The sequence below is a fragment of the Megalops cyprinoides genome, chromosome 19 (assembly GCF_013368585.1).
Source record: "Megalops cyprinoides isolate fMegCyp1 chromosome 19, fMegCyp1.pri, whole genome shotgun sequence".
In the NCBI taxonomy this organism is placed as follows: domain Eukaryota; kingdom Metazoa; phylum Chordata; class Actinopteri; order Elopiformes; family Megalopidae; genus Megalops; species Megalops cyprinoides.
Window position 1 is genome coordinate 15,384,390 of NC_050601.1, and position 22,785 is coordinate 15,407,174.

Below are 22,785 nucleotides of genomic sequence, written 5' to 3' on the forward strand. Positions count from 1 at the left end.
AGCTCTCAAGCAGAATGTCAGTAAGATGTGTAAGACTCTAATCACCCAATGCACAGCCAGGTCTGTTTTAAGCAGATGTGTCCAATTTAAGTTCACCCGTGTTATTTTTTAGGCCAGGGATGTGATCTTTTACTAATAATGGACAACCCCCCTTGGAGAGATGTAACATCCAAACAAAATGTACCATAAATAAACTTAGAATATAATCGAGCATTCATATTATAGCTGATTTCCCCTGCCTAACTTCACAGCCAGCTGCAAGTATATGGGAGACCTTCGCTGGAGCGTTAACACTATATGTCACTGCGTTATATGGTATTCCTATCTGGTTTTTATTGCCGTACTTATTGTAAATAGACTTTTTCTCTTCTGTTTTATAATGCATTCATTGTATATAACCATAAATATCTCAAAGCGGAACAAGAGCTTGTGTGACTGAGCATTTAAAAAAACACTTCAATAAAGAAGCTTGAAGGAAAGACAAGTGCTGTGCTGGGTTTGGATTGCTTCGGCATTTCAGAAAGTATTAGTCGATAATGAAGTACAACGAAAATATAATGGTAAGGATTTAGGCTAATCTTTTTTGTGAAAGCATCAGAATAACATGTTATAAACATTATCATTGCATTTACATTTAAGGAAATAGCAACACTGAGGTTGTTATTTGAAGCTGTAATCTGATTTTTGGCACGTTGTATGAATGTGTTGACATAATCGTTTTACCAGTATGACAGAGGATGCCTATTTATTATGGCAATCTCAGTACTTTGCATTATTTATTACATACTTGACAGGGCATTGATAAAACTTTACCTTTGAATGAATTGGACATTTAAGCTTACATATTATCATAAGTCTCCAGTTTCCTGTGAGCACAGTGACAAGGACTTTTATCTGTGTATGTTTTACAACTGGTGTAGCCCTTTGATGCTGGGTTACCAAATGCATTGCCAAAAATTCAGGACAAGGATGCAATAAATGAAATGCTGACATTTTAATGAATGTAAGGATCATACAAATAAGTTACAGCAAACTATGATACATACAGAAGTCTTGTGACATTCTGATGGTGAATGGGCATGCGCTTCTGAGTAAAAAATGCTAATGAGCTGCTTTCTGAAAAAATTCTCAGAACCTATTGATGAAAAGCCTGGCTGACTTTGGCAAAGCATTTGCCTTGACAAGGAAAAAAGAATGGACTAATAATAGTTCTAATTTTTAGAACTAAGTGCTCAATGTTTATTAAAATGCCAACTTCTCCAGCGTTGGGTTTGCTAGTGCACCACATTTTTGTTAATATCCATTACCCTCTCAAAACAAAGGGAATCAAGAAGATTTCTGTTCAAAAGCCCTTTTCAACGATTGCTTGTATCGACAGAGGTGGAACTGAAGCAGTTTTAGAAAGTTAATTTAGCCAATGAATGTAAAATGCCATCCCTCAGTCCAAGCCATTAAAATGAATGGGAAAAGTATACGCTGAATTCGGACATCCCATTCAGCAATTACTGCGATATACAATATATGGGCAACCTTTTAGGTACTTTTTTTTTTTTTACACACTTTTAAGTAAAATGTTTTAATGAATATAGAAGCCTTCAATGCTTAAATATCCTGAATAAGACATACATTTGAGATACAATATTTATTGTTTAATGATCAAACAAAGGCAAACTTCATGGCGTTTTAGCAATTTCAATATAGAAAGATCCCATTGAAAAGTGCGTAATCTATACAAATGATCTTTTCTTGGCCTACTGTTATGTGAAACACCTAGCACTTATATTTCCCTCAGAGGACCAAGATTATCGCTGGGTTTTCATCAGTATCAGTGATCATTCACAGAAGAAGTAGAAGCCATTTCCTTAAATACTCTATAAGAAATAAAAGTGCATACAAACATTCCTCTAAAAACGGTAGCACTAGCTCTAAAAACAGACAGAAGACAAAATCCCTGTGTACCATCTCTGTCTTCTGTCTGTCTCCATCCTCTTCTTGCCTACCACTACTCTCTATTTGTCAGAAGCAGCATTCAAACATACTTTATCAAAAAGGTACCTGGGGTATTGGTGAGTTTGGCAAAACTTTCCAAAGCGTGCAGAGGATCCAAATGAACGTGAAGCTCCATTTATTCACCCAATGTACTTATCCACTGCTAGTTCACCTAAAACAGAGTGACACCCACCCCACTGTCTACCAGTGCTTGCACATCCATGTGGCATCTTGTCAAGAAGCACTCACATTTACTTTTGGTTTCACATGGTTGCAATGTTTTCAGGACATCATTGGCGATGTCAAAAACGGCAAAAAGCCAAAGGGACAGTGCTACCTTTTTAGCATCAATGGTCTGTATTGTCCTACACATAAAAAACTGCCAGAAAACGATGATATGCAGACGTGGTCTATAAAATATGAAACCACAGAGAACTATTGTAAAGATATGACACTGAATGTCTTCATAGATACAAAAAGCAGCTTGTACATTAAAGCGGCACTCATACATGTATTTGTAGTTTGTGTCACCATGAAATACTTGGGTCAGAAATGATGATACAGTGATATTACAGTGCACTGCGCTTATAGGAATTACACTGTGAGCTTTGACTGTGCTTGTACAAAGGAGCCAATGGCTCAGCTGAAGAGAATGTAAATCTTGTGTTTATTCACACACACCACAGGTTAAACCTACTGTAGATGGTACAGTAATAATTTGTGATATGATTGATATAACTATTCTTATTTCTATATCACATTCCCATATCATTTTAAGCAGTGACATTACAATAAAATTCAGAGATGGGGACAATACATTGTCTTAGCAATACTTTTTTTTCTAAATGTATTGGTTGGTTGTAATTCATTATAATTCAATATAATTCATTTAAGTAATCAAACTAGAGACCAGAGCATCACTTGCATTGGAAAATATAAATCTCAGTCTTTCAATTAGAATGCACCTTGTTTAAATAGCCATGTTAACTGGCTAAATGTCTATGTAGTTCCAAGTTAGAAAACTTACAATTTAAGTTATCAATATTGCTGAAGCTTGCCTTGGTACTCTGACAGTTTCTATAAAACACATTTTGGATCATTTGTTAAGCTGGAGCTTTAGCTACAGTATATCGGGGGAGGGGAAATAATCATTTCCTTCCTCACAAAAAGATTCATTTTAGGTGTCATCACTGCAGCATGGAACAGAGTTCAAAATTTAAAAATTTGCTGAAAATAAATGATCAATTATTATTTCAGACACCTACTGTTTAAATTAAGTCCTAGATCTTTCAATGCAGAATGTTTTGCAGACAGTCTGTGATTTTATTTACTGTGATTCATTTATCAGTGATTCATCAAGTGGAGTGCACTGTAATTCCGTATCTGAAGAAGTCAAAAACTTCCAAACTGAAAAGCACAGACAGGATTTACAAATATATGAACATTGCTTTGACAACATGGTGCGTGTAATGATGACAAAACTTTGTATGAATTGTGTATTATTGCTGCAGAAATGTGTGGAGCTACACTAGTGCTTGGGTTTGCAAGCATCATGTACAAAGTTTGCTACTGTATGTGAATCATAAGCGATGTACAACATGGACTGCAGATGTATGAGAGCATGACGCCGCGGGGCTAGCCTGGGATGGATCAGTCTGGTTCATCCCATGTCCAAGGATCTAGGCCCACCAAATTCCTGGAAAACTGCCCTCTGTGGCATGCTGGGTATTGTGGAGGGGGGTAGAAAATCCGGGATGTCAGTGGGACGGGGGAAGAGGAGGCGACGTCCAGGTCTACATCACGTCTATCTCCCTTTCGATCCCTACATACTTCAGCGCATCTGCCTGGCTGTACCTGGAGGATGCAAGGGATATGTCTTCAAGTTCTGCCCACAATCATGGGCAAACTGACACCTGATGTGACAGCACTTTCAGTCAACAATGCACTGTTAGTGTCTGTGCCAGTGCACACTGGTTTAACTCTAAACAGAACTGGCCTTTGTGGTGGGCAGGAGTAGCACCATTACCCTACACTGCATAGTCCATTGAGGGCCAATATACCGTACCAGGCTCCTTTGAAGATATAAGATAGTTTTGAATTTGTTTAACACTTTTTTGGTCACTGCATACTTCCATTTGTGTTATTTCATAGTTTTGATGTCTTTACTATTATTCTAAAATGTGAGAATCAGTAAAAATAAAGAAAAACCCTTCTATGAGCAAGTGTGTCCAAACTTTTGATTGGTACTCTCGCTGCGTGCCCAGATGACACTCTGAAGGGCATGCTGGAATGCTTTTTATTTCACATTACACAGCTGTATTTCCTCATGCAGGTCCATGCATTTCGGTTCTAACCAGAGGTTGACAGTGCTGCTCGTTCTCACCTGTAGTCGAAGAAAAGCTCCTCTCCTTGCTGAATGGCCCGTTTGGCAAAAATCCCTATCCGGTGGTCACCATTCACCATCACCACTGGAACAACAGACACCTCTGCCTCCGTCAGCAACATGTCCCCCAAATTTCAAAATGGTTCTCGGCATGGAACACCAACTTTACATCTGCTTTGTAAAGTCTTACCCTTAGCGTAGCAGTTGGGATTCACTGAGTGGTTTGCGAAGCGGATTTTGTTCCCCTTGCGGGTGGCATCCACGACAAAGTCTGTCAGGAGAGAGCAGTGGCCATTCCTTCAGTGTCATCACTGAACACAAGAACAGCGTCCAGAGGGCAGACATGGCAGCTCAGAGACTGATTCAATCCACACAGCTTGGATTTACCACATATTTTAATAAAAAAAAAACATACCATCTGTCTATCTGTATGTTCTTTAATATCCATTTTAATAGCCTTCTATTCTGCTACTGCTACTGCTACCTTGCTTTGTGGCTGTTTAACAGAGGATGACTGTTGAATGCCACCTTGTGGTAGTACTGTACATAAAAAGAGACTTAGAAAAGACTCCTAATATAAGAACAAAAATTATTCAGTTAAAGTCAAAGGTTCACGTGTATTGGAGAGTGGACCTGTAGCAAAGAGAGGAAAAAGTACCGTTGTTCAGGTTGAACAGGAAACTGGACATGTATCGGTCGTAGATCTTGCCACGGCGGTCTGCCTCGTCTTGGGAGATGAGCTGCACAGACAAACACAGTTAAGTGAGAGGGACCAAGCCAGAGTTCAACACATGCATGGACGTGAACAAGCATACAGTACCAATCAAAAGATTAGACACACCTGATTAAGATAATGGGGAACATGCATTCAAAGGCATTTTGATCTAAAGACTTAAATGCTTGAAATGTGTTTCTTAGACAATTGTAAATAGTGAAGTTGATGCCTGTGCATGCATTTCTTTCCAAAAATTTTTTAATTTAGAAAATAATTTTTGGCTGCTTTGAAGAATCTAAAATGTAGGATAGTTTTGATTTTGATTTGTTTTGGTGCATAATCCTGTTTGTGTTCTTTTATAGTTTTGATGTCTTTATTATTTAAAATGTGGAAAATAGCAAAAATGATGAAAAACCTTTCTATGAGTAGCTGTCTCCAAACTGTACCGGTATATACACATAAAAACACACACATGCATGCACGCATATGCATGCATGCACACGCACACACACACGCACGCTGGCTTGCCTCTCCACAGTATTCTGAGATGAACTCATTCTTCTGCACGGGTTCCTTGATGAAGGTCCCCCATCCCGCCACATCCGAAGGGGCCAGGAGAAGGTGCTGGAGGGGTCAGAGGTCATAGACAGATCATGCAAAGGAGCTGTAAGTGTAAGTTTGAAGGGTTAATACCTTCATCCCTCCAGTGCAGCTCTTGCTCTCCCCAGCTATGAGACCTCTCACATTTTTGGAGCATTTTATGGGCAGTACACCGGAACGAATAGCTGAAAGCTTTGTAAAGAAATATGAAAACAAGGACTACGTAGCCTTTGATACCGAGTGGCTTCCTGGAAAAACTCAGTTGGGTGCGTAAAAATTTAATCTGACACTAGGTGAATCCTAACTGAAACACAGATACGACTGCTCGGTAGTGCATAAAATTGGAGGTTTAGAAGCTGCTTTGGAATTTGCCATCTAAGACAATATCACTGATAGGGACACCCCTTTCCTGATGCACATGTCATTAAAGTGATGAATGACAGGCCAATGCCACAGTATTAGTTATAGGTTATCAGTTAAAAATAACATTAGAGTAAAGAAAGTAAAGAAAATAACAGTTGGAGAGTGAAGAACATTTGATTATCCGGTATGTATAAATATGACTCAAGCTACTAACTGTAGCTACTGAAGTTAATGTAACTGGTCATTAGAAGTAAGCTTGGTGATATGAAAATGATTATTGAAAATATACAAAGACATTATTGCTTTGAGCTCTTAACATAATGGGCATGGCTTCTATAAATATGAACCCTCACAAAAGCTCCACTTATACACTTACACACCAGTAGAGACTGATGCAAGCCATTTGACATCTGAAAATTCAGCTTTCGTATTTACCAAAGCTATGGCGTTTCCTTCTTTTTTGTTTAAAGACATGCCTAATCCTGTGCTCTTGCGGAATATGTTGCTGCTACAGTCTGCCTTACTGTCTTGGATAGAAACCTTAGTGAATAAGTGGAATACCCCTTAACATGGGTTACCAAGGACAGGCTCTGGTTGGATTTGGGACCTACAGCCCCCTGAGCTTCGCTTAACTTGGATAAGGTCTCAGCACATGACCAGATCCGCGGCTGCTTCTTCTGGTCTTGCCCCGTCAGGCTCGGAGGTGAGTGTTGCTGAGGGCTGTAGGGAGTGAGACAGGGCCTCTTACCTTCTTTAGGCCCCTCTGGATGCTGCAGTTCCTGCACGACAGGCTCTTGCTGTCCCAGTGCTCGGCGGCGCCGCAGGTCATGCACAGGTCCGGGTCGCACTCGCGCACCGCCAGGTAGCAGGGGCACTGCTTGGTGTTGCACTGGGTCTTGCAGCGGCACCCGGGGAAGCGGTTCGGGCCTGGATCGGGACCCAGAGACAGGCCCCACAGGTTAGTGGGGAAAACAAGGCTTTCTCGCTTCTGATGGGGACATTTGTCTTGCACCAATTACAATATCATGGAACAGAGAACACCACAGTAACACTGTAAGACAGAGTTGCTCCCTGGTCCTGTAGGGCATCCATGACGGTGACCCACTGTTTGAGCTCGACACATTAGCCAACAAATAATCGCTTTACGGAACCAATCTATATTCTCTCCCCTACTACTGAAAAAAGAAAAAACTTTAAACAGAACTAGAAAACCCATTGGATTGTAGCACTTTGTGGTGAGATTTTTACAGTAGTGCTATCCACTGTACAATAAAGGTCATTAAATGCAAAAGATGGGCAAAGGGTAATCACTGACAAAAACTGCTATGATTGAATCTTTTAAATCTCAGACCTTTTGAAGGTTTAAACACTTATGGAAGTGTGCTTTCAGCAGGTTGAGTGGTACTTCATCTGGCCTTTGGTAAGTGTTTTGCCCTTTTGTGAATCACTGAAGCCTGTGGCCTGATCACTATGAGCAGATGTCCAAGGAAATGCTCAGGGCTCACATTCCTTCATGAGTGTTTGAATGGACTCACTGTTATGATCCTTTTCTATGCTGCTCCTTCTTAGTCCTACAATGAGAGGCCTTTTTTATCATTGAGAAAAGCAGAAGGACAAAAACACAGGCTAAGAAATTTGCAACAAAATGTGAACACTGTGAATTTCGCGAATTGGGTCCAGGGGGCAGAAATTCCTCACAGCATAGCCAAGCCTCTGTATATAGCGATGCATACAGGCAAGTCTAAAACAGGGACAATCTGCCCCTTCTCCACCCCCCCCCCCCCTTTCCATAGAGCATTATCACTGGCAGAGATATGCCCTTAGAAATCATTCCAAAATGTCTGATTCAGTACCACCAGTCAGGTTACAGCCAAACTACTCTAGGTTATAGCCAAAACTGGCTACTAGGCAGTCTATATCTGGGCATATTCGGTGGGCACTAAATTAGGAATCACTGACAAAAGTGTGTTTTGACGGTGTTTTCATCCAATGTATCTAAATTGGGAAAAACGGATGGTATTTTAACTATGCTCACTCATGCATTTTACAGTTACATACGAAAAACTAATGAAGCTGCTTTGTGTATGTGTGCTACATGCAGTGCAACTAATACAGTACTATGACAATGAAGTGTTTCAATCTAGTGTTTTCAATAATCACTCAATAATCAATAATCAATAATCGTGTGCTTGACTGCATGTTATCACTGATTAAAAACATACAGCATAGTACTCATTTAATTAAAGAGGATCATATAATTGCATAGCGTACATGATGGAGTTGTGTTTTCTCTGCAAAGACAGCTAATAAGACACAGATCACTGTCCTTGAAAACAATAGAAGCACTATTTTGGCTAAGCTGTTTGTAATTAAAGAGGCAGACAAAAAGACACAAAGAACAAGTGAGCAAATCAAGTACATTTTCTTTTTGGTAGCTGGTCAAAACAAATTATTTCACAACAGTTGAAATAAATTGCTAGGCACAGAAATGTGCATTTGACTTTCTCTTGGAGCAGAATTTAGGAAGTTGAAGCTCTCAGTGTTAAATGCAAACTTTCCACTGAGACTGTTGTACTCAATTTTCCACGCTGATGCTTTTAACAGAATCCCTCTACCTACCCTTCTCCTTTAGAATACTGCTTCTTCTCAAACTTTTACCCATGAAAGTTACAGAGCCTGAACTGCCATACGAATGTTAATATACAAACTCCACAAACAAAGAAGACTAAGTTGGACAAAACTGAAAATCTACCTCACATCCAAACCTTTTACACTTCCATGAATTCCTTTAACTTTAAATCAGTTTTTGAGTTCCCTCTGGTTGGTGAAGAAAATATTTAAAGGACGGATTATAAACGCTGCTCTTTTGAGACACTTTTTGGCACCAGGTAAAATCAATGACTCAAGGCTGTTACAGAGACCATCTGGCTCATTTATCTACTGTATGTGGTGCCCTGCACCTGCACCAGGTATGCTACTATCTCTCTGGTTGCAGCTTTAATGATACATTTAATGTATCACACAATAGTACCTTTGTTCCAAATTATAAATAAATTATTAATCATTATAATGAAGAATGACAAATATTTCAGAATTTAGTGAACCCACAGCTCTGCTCTACAGATGGTGACGGTCTCACCCATATTACCCATGTACACACATGAACATGTCTATAATGACTCAGTAGAACGGGGGGGACCAGGGAATGATACTGTATCTTACAAAGGGTAGGGGGCAGAGGACAAGGGTGCGACAAAGTGCTACTTACAGCCGTGCTCACACTGGCAGAACTTCTCACAGAAATTCTGGGTCATCACACAGGGACAGGAGCTGTCACACGGATGCTCAGGATGGTCACACGGCTGGTAGTTGTACACTTGATTGGACGAATTATCTGGGGGCACAGGTCAAACAATGACAGATCAAGATAAAAGTTAGAAGAAAAAAGACATTCTGAATATGGCATTGGGACCTTTTGTGATAGACAGTATGTCCACAATGCTGCAATAAAGTGTGTACATCTAAATGGAAAGCAGTAAAGAACAATATTCATCATATTTTTTAAATTACATTTAGGTTCATGGGGAAAAATATATACTTACCTTTCTTGAGCTGTATCTTTGCCCACAACCTAAAGCACACAGACACAATACAGAAGACAGAAAAGACAGAAAATAGCACCTTGGTTTGCAGTTTAAATAAACAATTATAACTACTAGTGTGCCCAGGAAGGGATAGTAAAGATTGTCTGTTAAATGACTGACTCATTTTCATGTACTGTAATGAAAATGTCAGACACTATGAGGGAGTGCTGAGGGAGCGCATGAGATTTTTCCCCCAGGACATCCCTCACGTCGTAGCTCACAAGTCTTGTTCTCATGTTTCTTTGCAGAGCCTTCAGTTGGTCTCTCTGGTAAACACCCACTTTAGCCGTAAAACATCCACAAAATGATGCTTTGGCAATGTTGTCATGTTGTTATATTATAAAAGCGTAGTGTGAAAGGTTGATCACTTGCCTGTGCTTCCTCTTCTTTTTCTGAGGGGAGATGGCCCCATCCTCCAGGGGGACACGATGGATGAGAACCTCCTTCACCGCAAAATCATACACCTGGGGAGAAGGGGGAAACACTGACGCCTGCCGTACATTATCTTACATATTATCCATTTGTACAGCTAGATATTCACAGGTACTGCAGAGCACCCTAGTGGGGAATCGAACCAGCAACCTTTGGTTACAAGTCCAGCGCCAAAACAGTGTAAATTTAGTGCTAGAGCTTATCCACAGCATAGTGCATCATACATTGAAACTTCAAATCACCTCCAGGACTGGATCAGGAACAATGCTTTTCTTGCTTGCTGAAAAGCTGATCTCTGTGGAGGCTGAATGCTGGCAAGATGTCACTGGCTGTCAGCTCTGCATGATCCTCTACAGCAGGCCTTCAGCTGAAATCCAGCAGGATTTCTAACACTACTACAACTATCGCTCTCAGAAAAGGTAAGGGGAGGTGAACTGGTTCAGTCAAGACCATACTTAATTGACATTAAAGGTGAGAGCAGGACTGAGCAGGTCTGCTTAATCGTGCAGCCGCGTTTCCCTGTACCCAGCATTGATGTGAAACCACAGGCCTCTCCACGTGGTGTCACTCTAACACAGCCAAATAAAACCGAGCAGCACACTACAGTGTACGGTGTCTCAGCGACATGCGCAAATCCAACCCAAAAACTGCCTGCAAAGAACAGATTTGGCACGCTTCATTGAAAGTAAAAGAGATGCAAGTAGCACTGAAACGTTCAGCCTTTCTGGTCAGAAAAACCAAAGGCCTTCTGGGAAACAACTAAGACTGCAGACAAAAAAACTGTGCAGATGCATAGGTTCTCTGACACAGAGCAATCAGTCCTCTTTGGTTTTCTTCCTTCTAATGGATTTGGGAGGCTTTCTGTAATTTGGTTTGAGTCCAACCTGAGACCCAACAGGTTCCCATGTCCAAATCATTTCCCTTTTTTGCTCAAATCTCTTTCCAGATCACATCATTTGGCGTGGGTTTTGACGAGGTAGGAGAAACATGGTTAGATCATTTAGTTCATCTATTTTTGCGACAGTGAGGCTTCCTGCAACGTATAATAGGTGGAACTAGTATGTACTGTTACTCACTGACTTGTACAAACCAATCAAGAGACTGCTTTCCATAATGCTATAATGGTTAAAAAATGTTTCAAAAGTCATTGATAGCACATACTAGTTCACAAAGCCCCATTTTCCCATCAGTAATGTACTGCTGACATTCAGCTAGGCGACCCCATACAGTAAATGTCAGGGAGACACCTACCAGTCTGTCCGTGTTTGCCTGCATATGCACCTGCGTAGGCATGTCCATAACAATGCTCTAATCAGGTGTTTGAGTGTGTGTTGTGGTGTCTGCATGCCAAGTCGGGTCCCACCTGTTTGCAGGTCTTAGTGCCGATGAGCCGGGCGATGGAGCAGAAGTTGTTGTAGTAGGTGCCGTGCAGCACCCTGAAGAGGGACTCCTCGGCTCCGCTCCACTGCACCGGTGACTCCGCCTCTTCCCCCGCCTCTTCCCTCGGCTCCTCCCCCTGCTCTGCAGCGGGCCTCAGCTTGGTGGGCGTCTGACAGCGCGAGTTGCCCTCTGTAGCACGCAGTCCATCACAGATCACCATCACTGCCTGACTACCTCGCACTCATCCTCACACTTCAACACTTCACGTGTTTGAACACACATGTCATGTCTACATGTAGAACTCATCCTTGAATCTACACAGCAAGCTCCCCTGCCTTGAAAATCACTTGACACAGAGACTGACTGACCCTGACCGCATGCTGGTAATGCTCAGTAGGAGAGGTGATATGGCACGCTTTTTCTCCCACTGCTCTCCTATGTCAGCAGGTGACTATTGGAAAACACTATGATCAAAAGCAACGTATGCACAGAAAGTGGTACAAAAACTGCTCCAGCTTTGCGCTCCTGCTGTGACCCAACAGTCAGTTTTTGTGCCTCGCATGTGAGGAGCGCAGCTTTTGCAGGGCCTTTGAGGGGTTCTGGAAATGAAGGCAGGAGAGGGATAATCACTGGTGGGCGCAGGCAGTGGGGACGGGGGCGGAGCAGGATGCCCTTTAGCCAGTCCTGCAGTCTCAAGCCTTCCGCCAAGCTCAGGGAGCCAGACACAGCTGATCGAAATGTGGGCCAGCGGCGGCCACAGACTGTCACTCCGGATCCGGCAAATTTATTAACTGCGATTACGCAATGGTGGTGGTTTGGGGCTACATCTGTGTTTAACATGATCCCTGCTACAGCTGCAACTAACCCCCCCCTATTCCCCCAACCCCCCTACAGCCTTCCTCCGGCTGTCCACTGAGAGGGAAAATAAGCCGTTCCTGTTTCTCCTGCTGCTCTTTAAACGAATCAGCTGCTAGACCCTGGACCTGGGGGGGGAGAGGGAATGAATGAAGGTCCTTCTGGGTTTGTGGCTGACGCGTGCAAATGATGGTTTGGCTGTTTGGTTTGGAGAAAAGCACAGTGCAGATGTTTTCATACCCTGTGTCATGCTCTGCCAAGTCTGGCTTTTCATTTCCTTTTGAAACATATTTTCTGCGCATTCTGTTTACCCTCAGTTTACTTGGTTGTTTTTGTAGGAGGGGAAGATAGAGGGTTTTGGTCTTGCTAAAGTAATCTATTCATCTTCTGCAACATCGGATCTTGATAATAAGATATCTAATGAGATGTCAGATATTCACGGTACATAACTGTGTGTTAAATACACACATGTTAAAAACAGTATAAATAGTGTTAAATACAAGTACTTAAGTACTTACTGGAGATTCATCAGTAGCAAGCTTCATCATGGTTAAGGACACGACCATGGTATAATGGTCACTGACCTCAAAAGGTTACAGGCTGACTACAGAGGAATTCACAAAAAGGTGAATCTATTTTCCACTGTAATGCAACATTAATGAGAAATTTTTGTCTACTGGTACAGTAACAACCCTGCCAGGAATAGGTTGTGTGTCTATCCTGCCACCATGAGCTGTCAGACAAATGGTTCAGGAGGCATGTCATGAATCCAAAGGCAACAGTTCAAGATATTCTGAAAAAGCTGGCATTTTCACGTTATAAAGTGTCAAAAACAATTTTTGAAAGACGCATGCATGAATATTTGGGTTGCAAGGAAAAACCTCTTTTGAAGGCAAGTCACAAAAATACGGAGCTTAAATTTACCAAACTATACTTCAGTGACAACTGGACACCTGTCTCATGGTCAGATCTCCAGAGCCCGATCAAAGAAATTGCTTCAAAAATGAAAACCAAAAGAAATGAAGGATGTAGAGCAATTCTGGGACTGGTCAACTACGTCATCATTTATGCCAGAGACTTTACAAAATACTAATTATAGTACTGTGGATAAACGTGACCCTTGCCTTTTATGAAAATGTTTTAACAAAATCTGTTATCAATCACTTCTACTTTTACCTGAACAATACCACATTTGAACAATTTTAATGCTCCTCAACATAACAGCATAACATAATAGCAGAACAGTAGAGAAATCGTGTACAGACCATCATGGAAATGAACTAAAGCAAACCTTTCAGGCTTGAAGCCTTTTCCAATCCAATATCCTCAAGAGAAACCTCTTAAAAATACATTAGGGATGACAGGACCACAAACCATATGAACGCTAGTTCTAAGATTTCTTTTTATATGACATGTACCAGGTACTTTACTTGAAACAAGCCCCACTTTACAGTTAAACATGACTGGCAAATTGTGAAATTACTTTAAATTGCATTGTATGACTGGACTGGATTTTCTTCTCCAGAGTGAACCAGATGCTTGTGTATTGATAAAGAAAAATTATGTATCTTGACATGACATGGTCTGGTTTAATGAATAAAAAAATGAAATAAATTCATTTCTAATATTTCTAAAAACTAACTTTACAATATGCATAATTTTACACTATATTCTACAACATATAAATAATATCACATTTGGAAAAGTGGCACTCAAAAGTACATTTTCAGCAGCATATCCTGACATACAAAAATGTATGACTCTTACATGTAGGACTTTAAACTGGAATTCATACTGTATATACATGCTTATCAATATTTTTGATATGCAAGGTTTGGGGGGGAGGAAAGCAGATACCTGATGAGCTGGTGGTCTCGTGGTCGCTGTCGCCTTCCTTGCTCTCCCCTGATGAACTGGACGTCCCTGTGCAGCTGGCAGTGGAGTGGGCGTGCCGGCGGCGCCGCCTGGCTCGCTGGGACTTCAGCATGCTCTGATCAGCGAACTCCTTCGCCCCTTTCTTCATACATGGGAGAGGGAGAGGAAGTGACAGGGGGACAGTGAGAAAACTCACATGCATGTGGTTAAGCTTCTGCGTCAGGGACTTACCATAGACAGATGGTTGGCGGGCGAGTGGAAGGGAGAGTGGTAAGCAGTAAACCGACTGCACCAGTGGCCGTGACTTTACATTACAGCATGTCTGTAATGATAAAATGACCTAAGCCCCCGGGAGGAGCCAACACTGGCATACAATATTCTGAGGAGATTTCTGTAAATGTTGTAATGTCACAGAGAGCCAGAGCTGAGAGAATGATGGGTGCTAGTGTAGATGAAGTCCTTCACATGAGGAACCATTTTCGCAGATAAGGTGAAGAACGCCCCATACAGCTCTTATCTGTGGGCCAACATCAGCTAAATGTTATAAACCCAAGATTCGTCCCAATGGCTGCGGCCGGTGTACCCCTGTGAAGGTTGCATGGACTGGGTCTATTTCACAGTTCCTTAGGCAGACAGGGCTCCAGGAAAAGCCTGGACACTTGGAGGTCGGGGATTGCACACCGTTGGCCGGAAGGTGCATGTGAGGAGCGCGGCAGGTACTGACAGGCACGGAGCGGCCCCTACCTGCAGCAGGAAGCAGGCCAGGCCGCAGGGCTCCGTCTCAATGCGGATCTCCTTGCTCTTCCTCTTGTACACGTTGGGGGTGGAGTGGAAAGCTGGACACAAACACAGCCGTCACTCAGATGAGCACTACGGCACCAATCCCCTCAGCTGTTTCACCGCAAGCGGTAACGACAACACGCGCATCAGACACTACATTACATGCATTTAACAGATGCTCTTATCCAGAGCGACTTCCAGCACAATAGAACAGAAGGGTATCCATTCAATGTAAACCAACAACAACCAACACTCCCAGACCAGTGAGACCAGTGAGCGCAATCTGACAGAAGCCAAGCATACTACGTCCCTAGAACACAGAATCCAAAATACATCACAATACTACACGTAAAATAAGTATCAAATACTAGAGGTATCAGATGTTAAGGGGGGCGGGAATGGAGAATTTGTGTACTGCTTCTGCAGGTCAGCGGCGCCAAGCGGCAGGCAGAGACACGCGGTTGCCTGACGAGAGACAGAGAGTGTGATTACGGTGGAGGAAGCAGTCGTATTTGAAGCAGCGTCTGCAGAAGAGGGTGTGGAAGGAGTGCAGGGACTGCTCCCGCTGCACCGACTTGGCGAAGGGCCCATCCATGCTGGGGGTGCAGAGAGGGGGCAGCTTGACCGGGCTGGGGGGCTCCAGGAGGTCCTTGTACCTGTCAAAGTGCAGAGGGGAACACACATGGGGACACAGACACCAGTTAACATGGACGCACCACGCCCACACCTGTCCATTGTCATTCACTGGAAGCCAACCTTGAAGGTCAGCATTTGGAAACACAATGAAGAAAGGTGGCAAGCCACTGCTCACATCCATTTCTTACTTTTCCTTTAGCTCCTCTGTCGTGCCTTTGTACGGGAACATTGACGCGATGGCTGTGAATATCTGATCATGGGGGATCTTCTTTTTGGTGGCTGAATCTATCACTGCAAAAGCACAATTGAACAAGTACGGTTAAGAAAATGAGTCTTTCTGACACACTTTCTTGGCTGACTTGAGCATACCACCACATGCAGCCTTTGGTGCACCGGACTCTAACTGTGCACTAATGTCAACACAAACTCTGAAGGTATCCACTTTAAGAGTGACCAATGGGGTCCCGTTCCTGAATCTGCCAATCAGGACGAGCGGCAGCTCCTGCCACAGAGAGTGCTCCCGGCTTCACCTTACCTAACCCTTTGGCTTCTGCAGCTGCCATGTGTGGATGTTGGCACAGCCTCAGATTGCTAACCTTCCACATTCTTTCCCTCCCCCCTTCACCAGCATGTCTGTGCTAACCTCCACTGCACAGTCCAATGAGCCACTACGCAACCAACCCCACACATCTGGTCATACCCTATTTCATTTCAACTCTTACTTATATTCTTAGGAAAATAAATTTTCTTTAATTCCTGAGGAAAAATAAATTTCTTAAGGGATTTACATAGCTTATGTTTTATTAAGACATTATCTATTTATCTCTCTTCTCTGCTGGGTGCTATACTTACTAAAGCACCAGGTAAGTATCTTGTTCAAGAGTACAATAACATTCTCCCATCATTGCATTCATACACTGTAACATGGAACCTTCTGGTAAACAGTTCCCAAACCACACTGCTTCACGCAAAACAAGTTCTGGCCCAAGACTAAACAGGTCTGCTGACCCATGAAACTGTCTAAAAAGTGAAAGGTTATGACGGCGCTGTGGTGTCAGGGGTGTTTGTCTGACCGTGGCTTGATCCTGGCACTGACTGCCATGCTTCACCTTGTGTAAACACCTTCCTCCTCCCACAGTCCCTGGCACAGTCTGCTGCTGAGGTCACAGAGAAATGTGATCGGGTGTGTTGGTGTCATGAACAAACAGGTTCTGGACTGCTCTGGAAGAAGGGGGTGGGGGACGTGGGGGGGTACTGAATCCAAGGTAAACAAATCAAGCTGCAACGTGGCAGGGCCTCTGCTAGCTGTAACTTGGATCTCTTTTGCACTTAAACACTACTAAGAAAAAAGTGCATGACTGGCCAACCTTCCAGAAGGGACCCGTGGCTTTGTGGGCAATGCACTGAACCCTGATGCTACAGGCTAAGGAGGGGTGTGACTGGTCTGCTTTTTCTGCCTGGTTTGGCGTAATTGTTAGTGTTGACTGCCAGTCAAAGTGACTGAGTGGAATGGTGCGGGGTTAGGTCTGGGGCACTGGGGTTTGGGAAAAGGCCTACCCTTGGCAAGGACAGCAGTGTAGTGTAGTGGTGAGGAGCAGGACCCATAACTGAAAGGTTTCTGGTTCAATTCCCTTGTGCCTTTACTAAGGCAGTATTACCGCAGTAAACATCCAGCTGTATAAATAGGTAATATGTATAAACTGTAACTTATGTAAGTCTCTCTGGATAAGAGCACTGGCTAAATGCCAATAATGTGATGTAATGTACCCTCAGTTGCGTTCTGCCTTGGTCTCCTGCGCAGCACCGGGGGCTCGACCTTGGTGTCCTGAACCCCCTCGCTCACACTGTTCTTCACCCCCTCCTCTTCCTCCTTTATCTGCTCGACACCCTCCCCCACCTCTTCCGCTTCCTCCTCCTCCTCCTGGTCTGAGTATTGGCTCAAGGCCTCCACCAGGTCCTTGAAGATCTCATCATTGATGAAGCCTCCCTCTGGGAAGCAACAAGCCACAGAGAGAGAAACTGATTTTTGTGAGGGATATCATTTGCTCACCACATAGAGCGGCTCTCCCCAAACATGCCACTGCAAAGAGGGAATGCTGAAATCGCTGTCAAGATCTACACCTCCATTGGTGGACACACAAACAAAAAACTCATGGTGCCCTGACACATGGATTTTGATCTATTAAATGTCCTTTGCAAGTTTCATTTTATCCTCCTTAAATTCTTCTCATGCAGGACCCTTGAATCTAGACCCCTAATGACTTTTGGATGAAATTCCACTCCAGACAGGTCACTCCTTGTGAAAGTGTAACATGGCAAACTGTGATATAACCTATGTCAGCCCCAGTCCTTCCCAGGAGCTCCTGGGGTTGAGAGGGCGAAACAGCTGGACTCAACTCCTGGGACTTACCTCGGTCTCCATGCACACCATCATAGTTGTCAATGAGCTCCTCCAGGAAGGCCTCATCCTGCTCTAGCACCTCGTCTCCCATGTAGGGGATGTTGTGTAGAAACGTCTCATCCTCCACCTGGAGGCCAAAAAAAAAAAAAAAAAACCATGTGCTGCCAACAGCCATTTTCACAAAAGCAAGTGTGATGACCAATTATCCAAGAGGAGGGACTCATTTACACTCTCTGTTATGTAATGATTCAACATTTGCTCTTGTCATTATTATATGCTATGTCATATTCTACTGTGTTTTTCAGCGAGAAATTTTCCTGTAAGAACATTTTATGAATGTATCTGATGTATCAGATACAAAGATTTGCAATGCACATGACTAAGCAAAATGCCTCCATAAGTGACCCCTCCTTGTGGAGTGGTATGATCCAGTAGAAGCATGAACTGGATACTGTGGATTTACCATAAAGTTCTGCTGCAGGGGGGACCAGGAGTACATGAAGGGAATTCCCGTCACAGTGCTCAGGGGCCTCATCACCACCGCCTGGGACTGGAAGGCTGGGAAGCCGAACTCCACCATGCACTGCTGGGAAAGAATGGGGGCAGGACAGGGTCAGAGAGTCTCCAAGGGCAAAACGCTGCAATGCTGCTTTGTGGTCCCATCTGCTTTTACAGGTCTACAAAAATGTCCACACGCACCATTAGGACAATATTCTATTGCTATACACATCAGTACTTCTGACCTTAGAACAACATTAATGAAAACGTTACTTCAGGTTACTATGAGTTTATTTATTTGCCTCATTTTGGCAACCAAAAAGCACTACTACTTTTGATGTAGTATAATCAGCTACGGCCTTTTGACACCAAGATTCATCAGTAATTCAAAGCACTGTGTATTTTCAAAGGAGGTGTGCGCTTTTATAAAGACAGCCTACATGCTGTCACAAAGATAAAAGAGTACAGATGAAGCCTGGACTTTTTCCAGTGATTCTACTAATCACCTCCTGTGACTAGAATGTTGTTCTGACCTGGAGCAGTAACAGTGTAAAACAATGAGCCTGTGAGAGTGGCTGTGGGAGTGCTCTGCTCTTTCTTTACCTTCTTGCTGGGAAGGGGACCTGTGGACGAGGAGAGTGGAATAGACTGGACCTTCAGTTTGGACCACTCCTCGTTCAGCAGGTCAGTCCTCCCCTTGATCTTCCTGCGGTTAGACATGAACAGGGACTGGAGGCAGAGATATCGGAATCAGCATCAGAGAAGGGTATCTCATGCTCTTTCTCTCTCTCTCTCTCTCTCACACACACACACACACACACACACACAGGCACAATCATAAGCCATAGACACATACATTGGGGATATTGCCTGAAATACCCATTTCAATACTCTGTGTGGTCTTCATTCATAGATCGTAATTAAGAAAAAGCCATGACTATGAGCCCCACAGGCAAATGTGTTGTGATACATTACATTACTATGCTTTTGGAGGAGCACATGGCTATATTCCTTCACAATGCATACAGCCTCACATCACCACACTGTTTTATTATTATTATAATTATACTGGAGCAACTAAGGATTGCTCAAGGGTACATCAGCAGTGGCCCAGAACCCTCAAGCCTAGACCCTGTGGACCATCCACTGCAACACAACAAAGCTGCATGTCATTCAACAATGTGTTAGTAGTTAGTAGTAGTTGGTTGGGACACTGTGCTCTGGACCTAAAGGCAAATAAATGCCCATAATGCAACAGCGATGACAGATGTGATGGTAGGCTTCAGCAGAAAGGACAGCGACCTCACCTTGACCTCCTCTGCTTTACGGAAGCGCCTCAGCTGCCGGAGTCGCATGTACTCGGACTTCACCCTCTTCCGCCATTCAACCAGGCTGTGAGGGGGCTTGCTGGGGCCAGTGCCCAGGGTCTCCTCCATTGTCCTGTGTGTCACATCAAGCATCCGCTGACAAATGCACACTGATTCACCACAAACACCTGGCCAATGGAAAAGCTCTAGTGCTTCATCTACTGTCTTCCACTCCCGCCAATCCCTAGTGGCTTACTGGTCATGTGACGTAATTATAACAGGTACTGTGGGTTCTGTGGGATCTCTTCTAAGACGACCACAAATATTCTTATGGAATTTTTTTACTGGATTATTAGGACATCTGGAATCTTCAACTGCATGCCTGTGGGCTCTCATCCTTCTTGTGTCATTTGACCCCCACCTCATCTTCATGCACAACCTAGACAATCTCACGCTTCTACTGTGTCAAACTATTTTTTACTGAAATGTAAACTCTAAAAGTTTCCCTTCTGACGCAGCCACTTTGTGCTACTGTGCCCAGTCCTCGGTTCTCATTCCAACCCCTTCCACTGCAGCTGCAGTGCACCTGTGCATGTACCCACTTGCTTCAGCTTCCTGCCTCTTCCCACTGACCCCAGCTGTCAATGAACGTCATTCTAACACTGAACAGTTGAGGTGAGCTTTTGGCAAAAATGAAGGGCTTTAACTTTTAAACTAAATCGGTTTGCTGCCATATTTGCTGGGTAGTCAAGAGGTCATTCTTTGGACAGCTATCTGCCGCTGCCATCCAATTTTATCACTCCAATGGCCTGACGCCTGTGTATCAAGCATGCTAATGAGCTAATGAGTTGGCCTGTTATTTTAAAAGTAAAAATGACTAGCTGACTGACCAGATATTCCACTCTTTGTGAAAATAAGCCTCTCGTTAAGGGGACAATTCTGTAATTAGGGAATAAATATATTAGTAACCTTAGCACACACTGTGTAAGTCAGTGACACAGTAGCCTTGACTGTAGAATACTCCTAATTGGTCCACAGGAATCATACACTTATTTTGCTGCAAAGAGCAGTATTCATAAACCCACAGACCATGCTGGGGAAAATTTATATGCAACACCACAGTCATTCTTTGTAATGTAAACATGAGTTTGAATTAAATCTCTAGTCTTTGTTTTCTGGCTCTCACAACAGACACTTATGACAGACAGCGAAGAGAAAACTCTGGAAAAAACTCTCATTCCTGGATTCAAAAGATGACAGGTATACCGTTGTGGAAGGCAAAAATCAGCAGGCACAGCTTGTTTCCAGTAACTCAGTAAACTCTAATTGTAAAAGACACTGCAAAATTGTTTCAGTATATTTTGGGGATACTATTACCATTTTCAGACATCAATTTATATCGTATATTCACAGACAACGTGTCTATAACCACTCCGTTACAATATTCAAGGGACAGCAAGAGTATTAGGAACAGAAGAAAATATTACTAACCACATTTTCCGTCAGGATCAAATCAGATGTAATTAACAATGACACTCATTACACGAGCCCACAGTGATGTTCACGCTTACACACACCTTCACCAAAATGTGGAGGTAGTTAGATCACACATGACAAACTACAGGATTCTTCATGGTTATTTTACAACACGTGAATGATCGCAGCCTGCCGCCTGAAAAGCTGTACCCGTTTTAATGGGGCTTTAAACCCCTACCGCTACATTCTGGTCGGAGAAATCGTGTGACATTTGATCATATGGCGCTTGGAATGTGCCATCCACTATATAGAAAATTATATAGGGCTAATTATCATTAGATTGGGGTAACGCCAGAACAGACGGGGAACATGCAGTTCCCCTGCTAGGAAAACATGCTCCGAGGACATACTGTACAATGTTGCACCGTGGAAGTGGGCGTGCCATTTCGAGTGGTAATATTAAAACGGTACATGGAAGTACGTAGCGAGTAGGCTACACTTAGCTAGCTAGCTGTAGATTTTAAAACCGTATCTAAAATGTAGAAGCATGTTTTAATAAGATGAAAATAGCTCCCATAAATCAAAACCATGTCCATGCGTGGTCTCTCCGCTTAGTTGAAACGTACCCTCGGCGTGCTAGATACGACGAAAGACTACTCGCACACAACCCCACGCTACTACGGCAAGACTACAAGAAGTAGTCACGTAATTCTATTAACTCGTCACTTGTGCGTGATAAATACAAATTTGTGACCTAATATCTTTCGGTAAGCTAAATTTAGCTACCACCGAAACGCATACATACGTGCTGTGAGAGACAGTGTCGCAGTGTCGCAGTTATACATACCTCAAAAAACACCATTCGTATCCTACCTCTTAGTGCAAGCTAACAGCTCGCTGATTTAGCGTGCTACGGCGCACTCCAGCACAGTATTAGCAATTGTACCACACGAAACGACGCTGTCTTGGCTGCGGCCCCAATGCAGAATTGAACAGTCGAGTGTTTCGATGGCAGGAAAAGACGATTCCTGCGTTGGCTGCGAACATGCTGAAATTGTTGTTGCGCTACAGACAAAAACTGCGCACTTAGCTAGCTCCGTCGGAGCAGCGGGTGACGTCTTTATTATGATCACACACCGTGGCTGTTTAACTGGACGCGGGGGAATTCTGCGTAGAGAAACGTACATGTGTTGCTACCTGTTAAATAACAGTGTAATATAAAATACATTGTATGAAACAGTCATGAATCTCGCTATGTACAAAATATAGAAAATTCCTAATAAAATATTACGAAAATATGAAAGCAAAACAAGAACATCAGAAAATTCATTTGTTTCCGCTTAAGTATTCTTTTATACGAAAAATACACCATTATGCTTTGGAAGTTGAATGGGAGCTTCTGAAACAATATAGACACTTCAGAATGTTTCCTGTTTCCCAGCGTTAAAAAA

The 22,785-nt window shown here is 43.0% G+C and overlaps 1 protein-coding gene across 4 annotated transcripts; it reads right to left on the reverse strand.

Annotated features, from left to right (window-relative positions):
- Nucleotides 1-979: 979 nt before the first annotated feature.
- Nucleotides 980-22,485, reverse strand: LOC118795190 (histone-lysine N-methyltransferase EZH1-like). Of its 4 annotated transcripts, none has more exons than XM_036553588.1 (20): nucleotides 22,208-22,485; nucleotides 19,859-19,991; nucleotides 19,155-19,280; nucleotides 18,517-18,639; nucleotides 18,063-18,180; nucleotides 17,420-17,641; nucleotides 15,841-15,943; nucleotides 15,509-15,672; nucleotides 14,981-15,072; nucleotides 14,219-14,378; nucleotides 11,490-11,695; nucleotides 10,067-10,158; nucleotides 9,653-9,681; nucleotides 9,319-9,444; nucleotides 6,799-6,977; nucleotides 5,616-5,711; nucleotides 5,031-5,112; nucleotides 4,563-4,643; nucleotides 4,373-4,457; nucleotides 980-3,843 (listed from the first exon to the last, which is right to left on the reverse strand). In XM_036553588.1, the coding sequence occupies exons 2-20, from the start codon at nucleotides 19,985-19,987 to the stop codon at nucleotides 3,783-3,785; spliced, it is 2,274 nt and encodes a 757-aa protein (XP_036409481.1). In that variant the 5' UTR covers nucleotides 19,988-19,991; nucleotides 22,208-22,485; the 3' UTR covers nucleotides 980-3,782. The 4 variants fall into 4 exon arrangements, with proteins under 4 accessions (XP_036409481.1, XP_036409480.1, XP_036409479.1 ...); XM_036553587.1 differs by having other exon boundaries at nucleotides 22,182-22,485; XM_036553586.1 differs by having other exon boundaries at nucleotides 18,517-18,636; nucleotides 19,859-22,485.
- Between the last annotated feature and the right edge of the window lie 300 nt (nucleotides 22,486-22,785).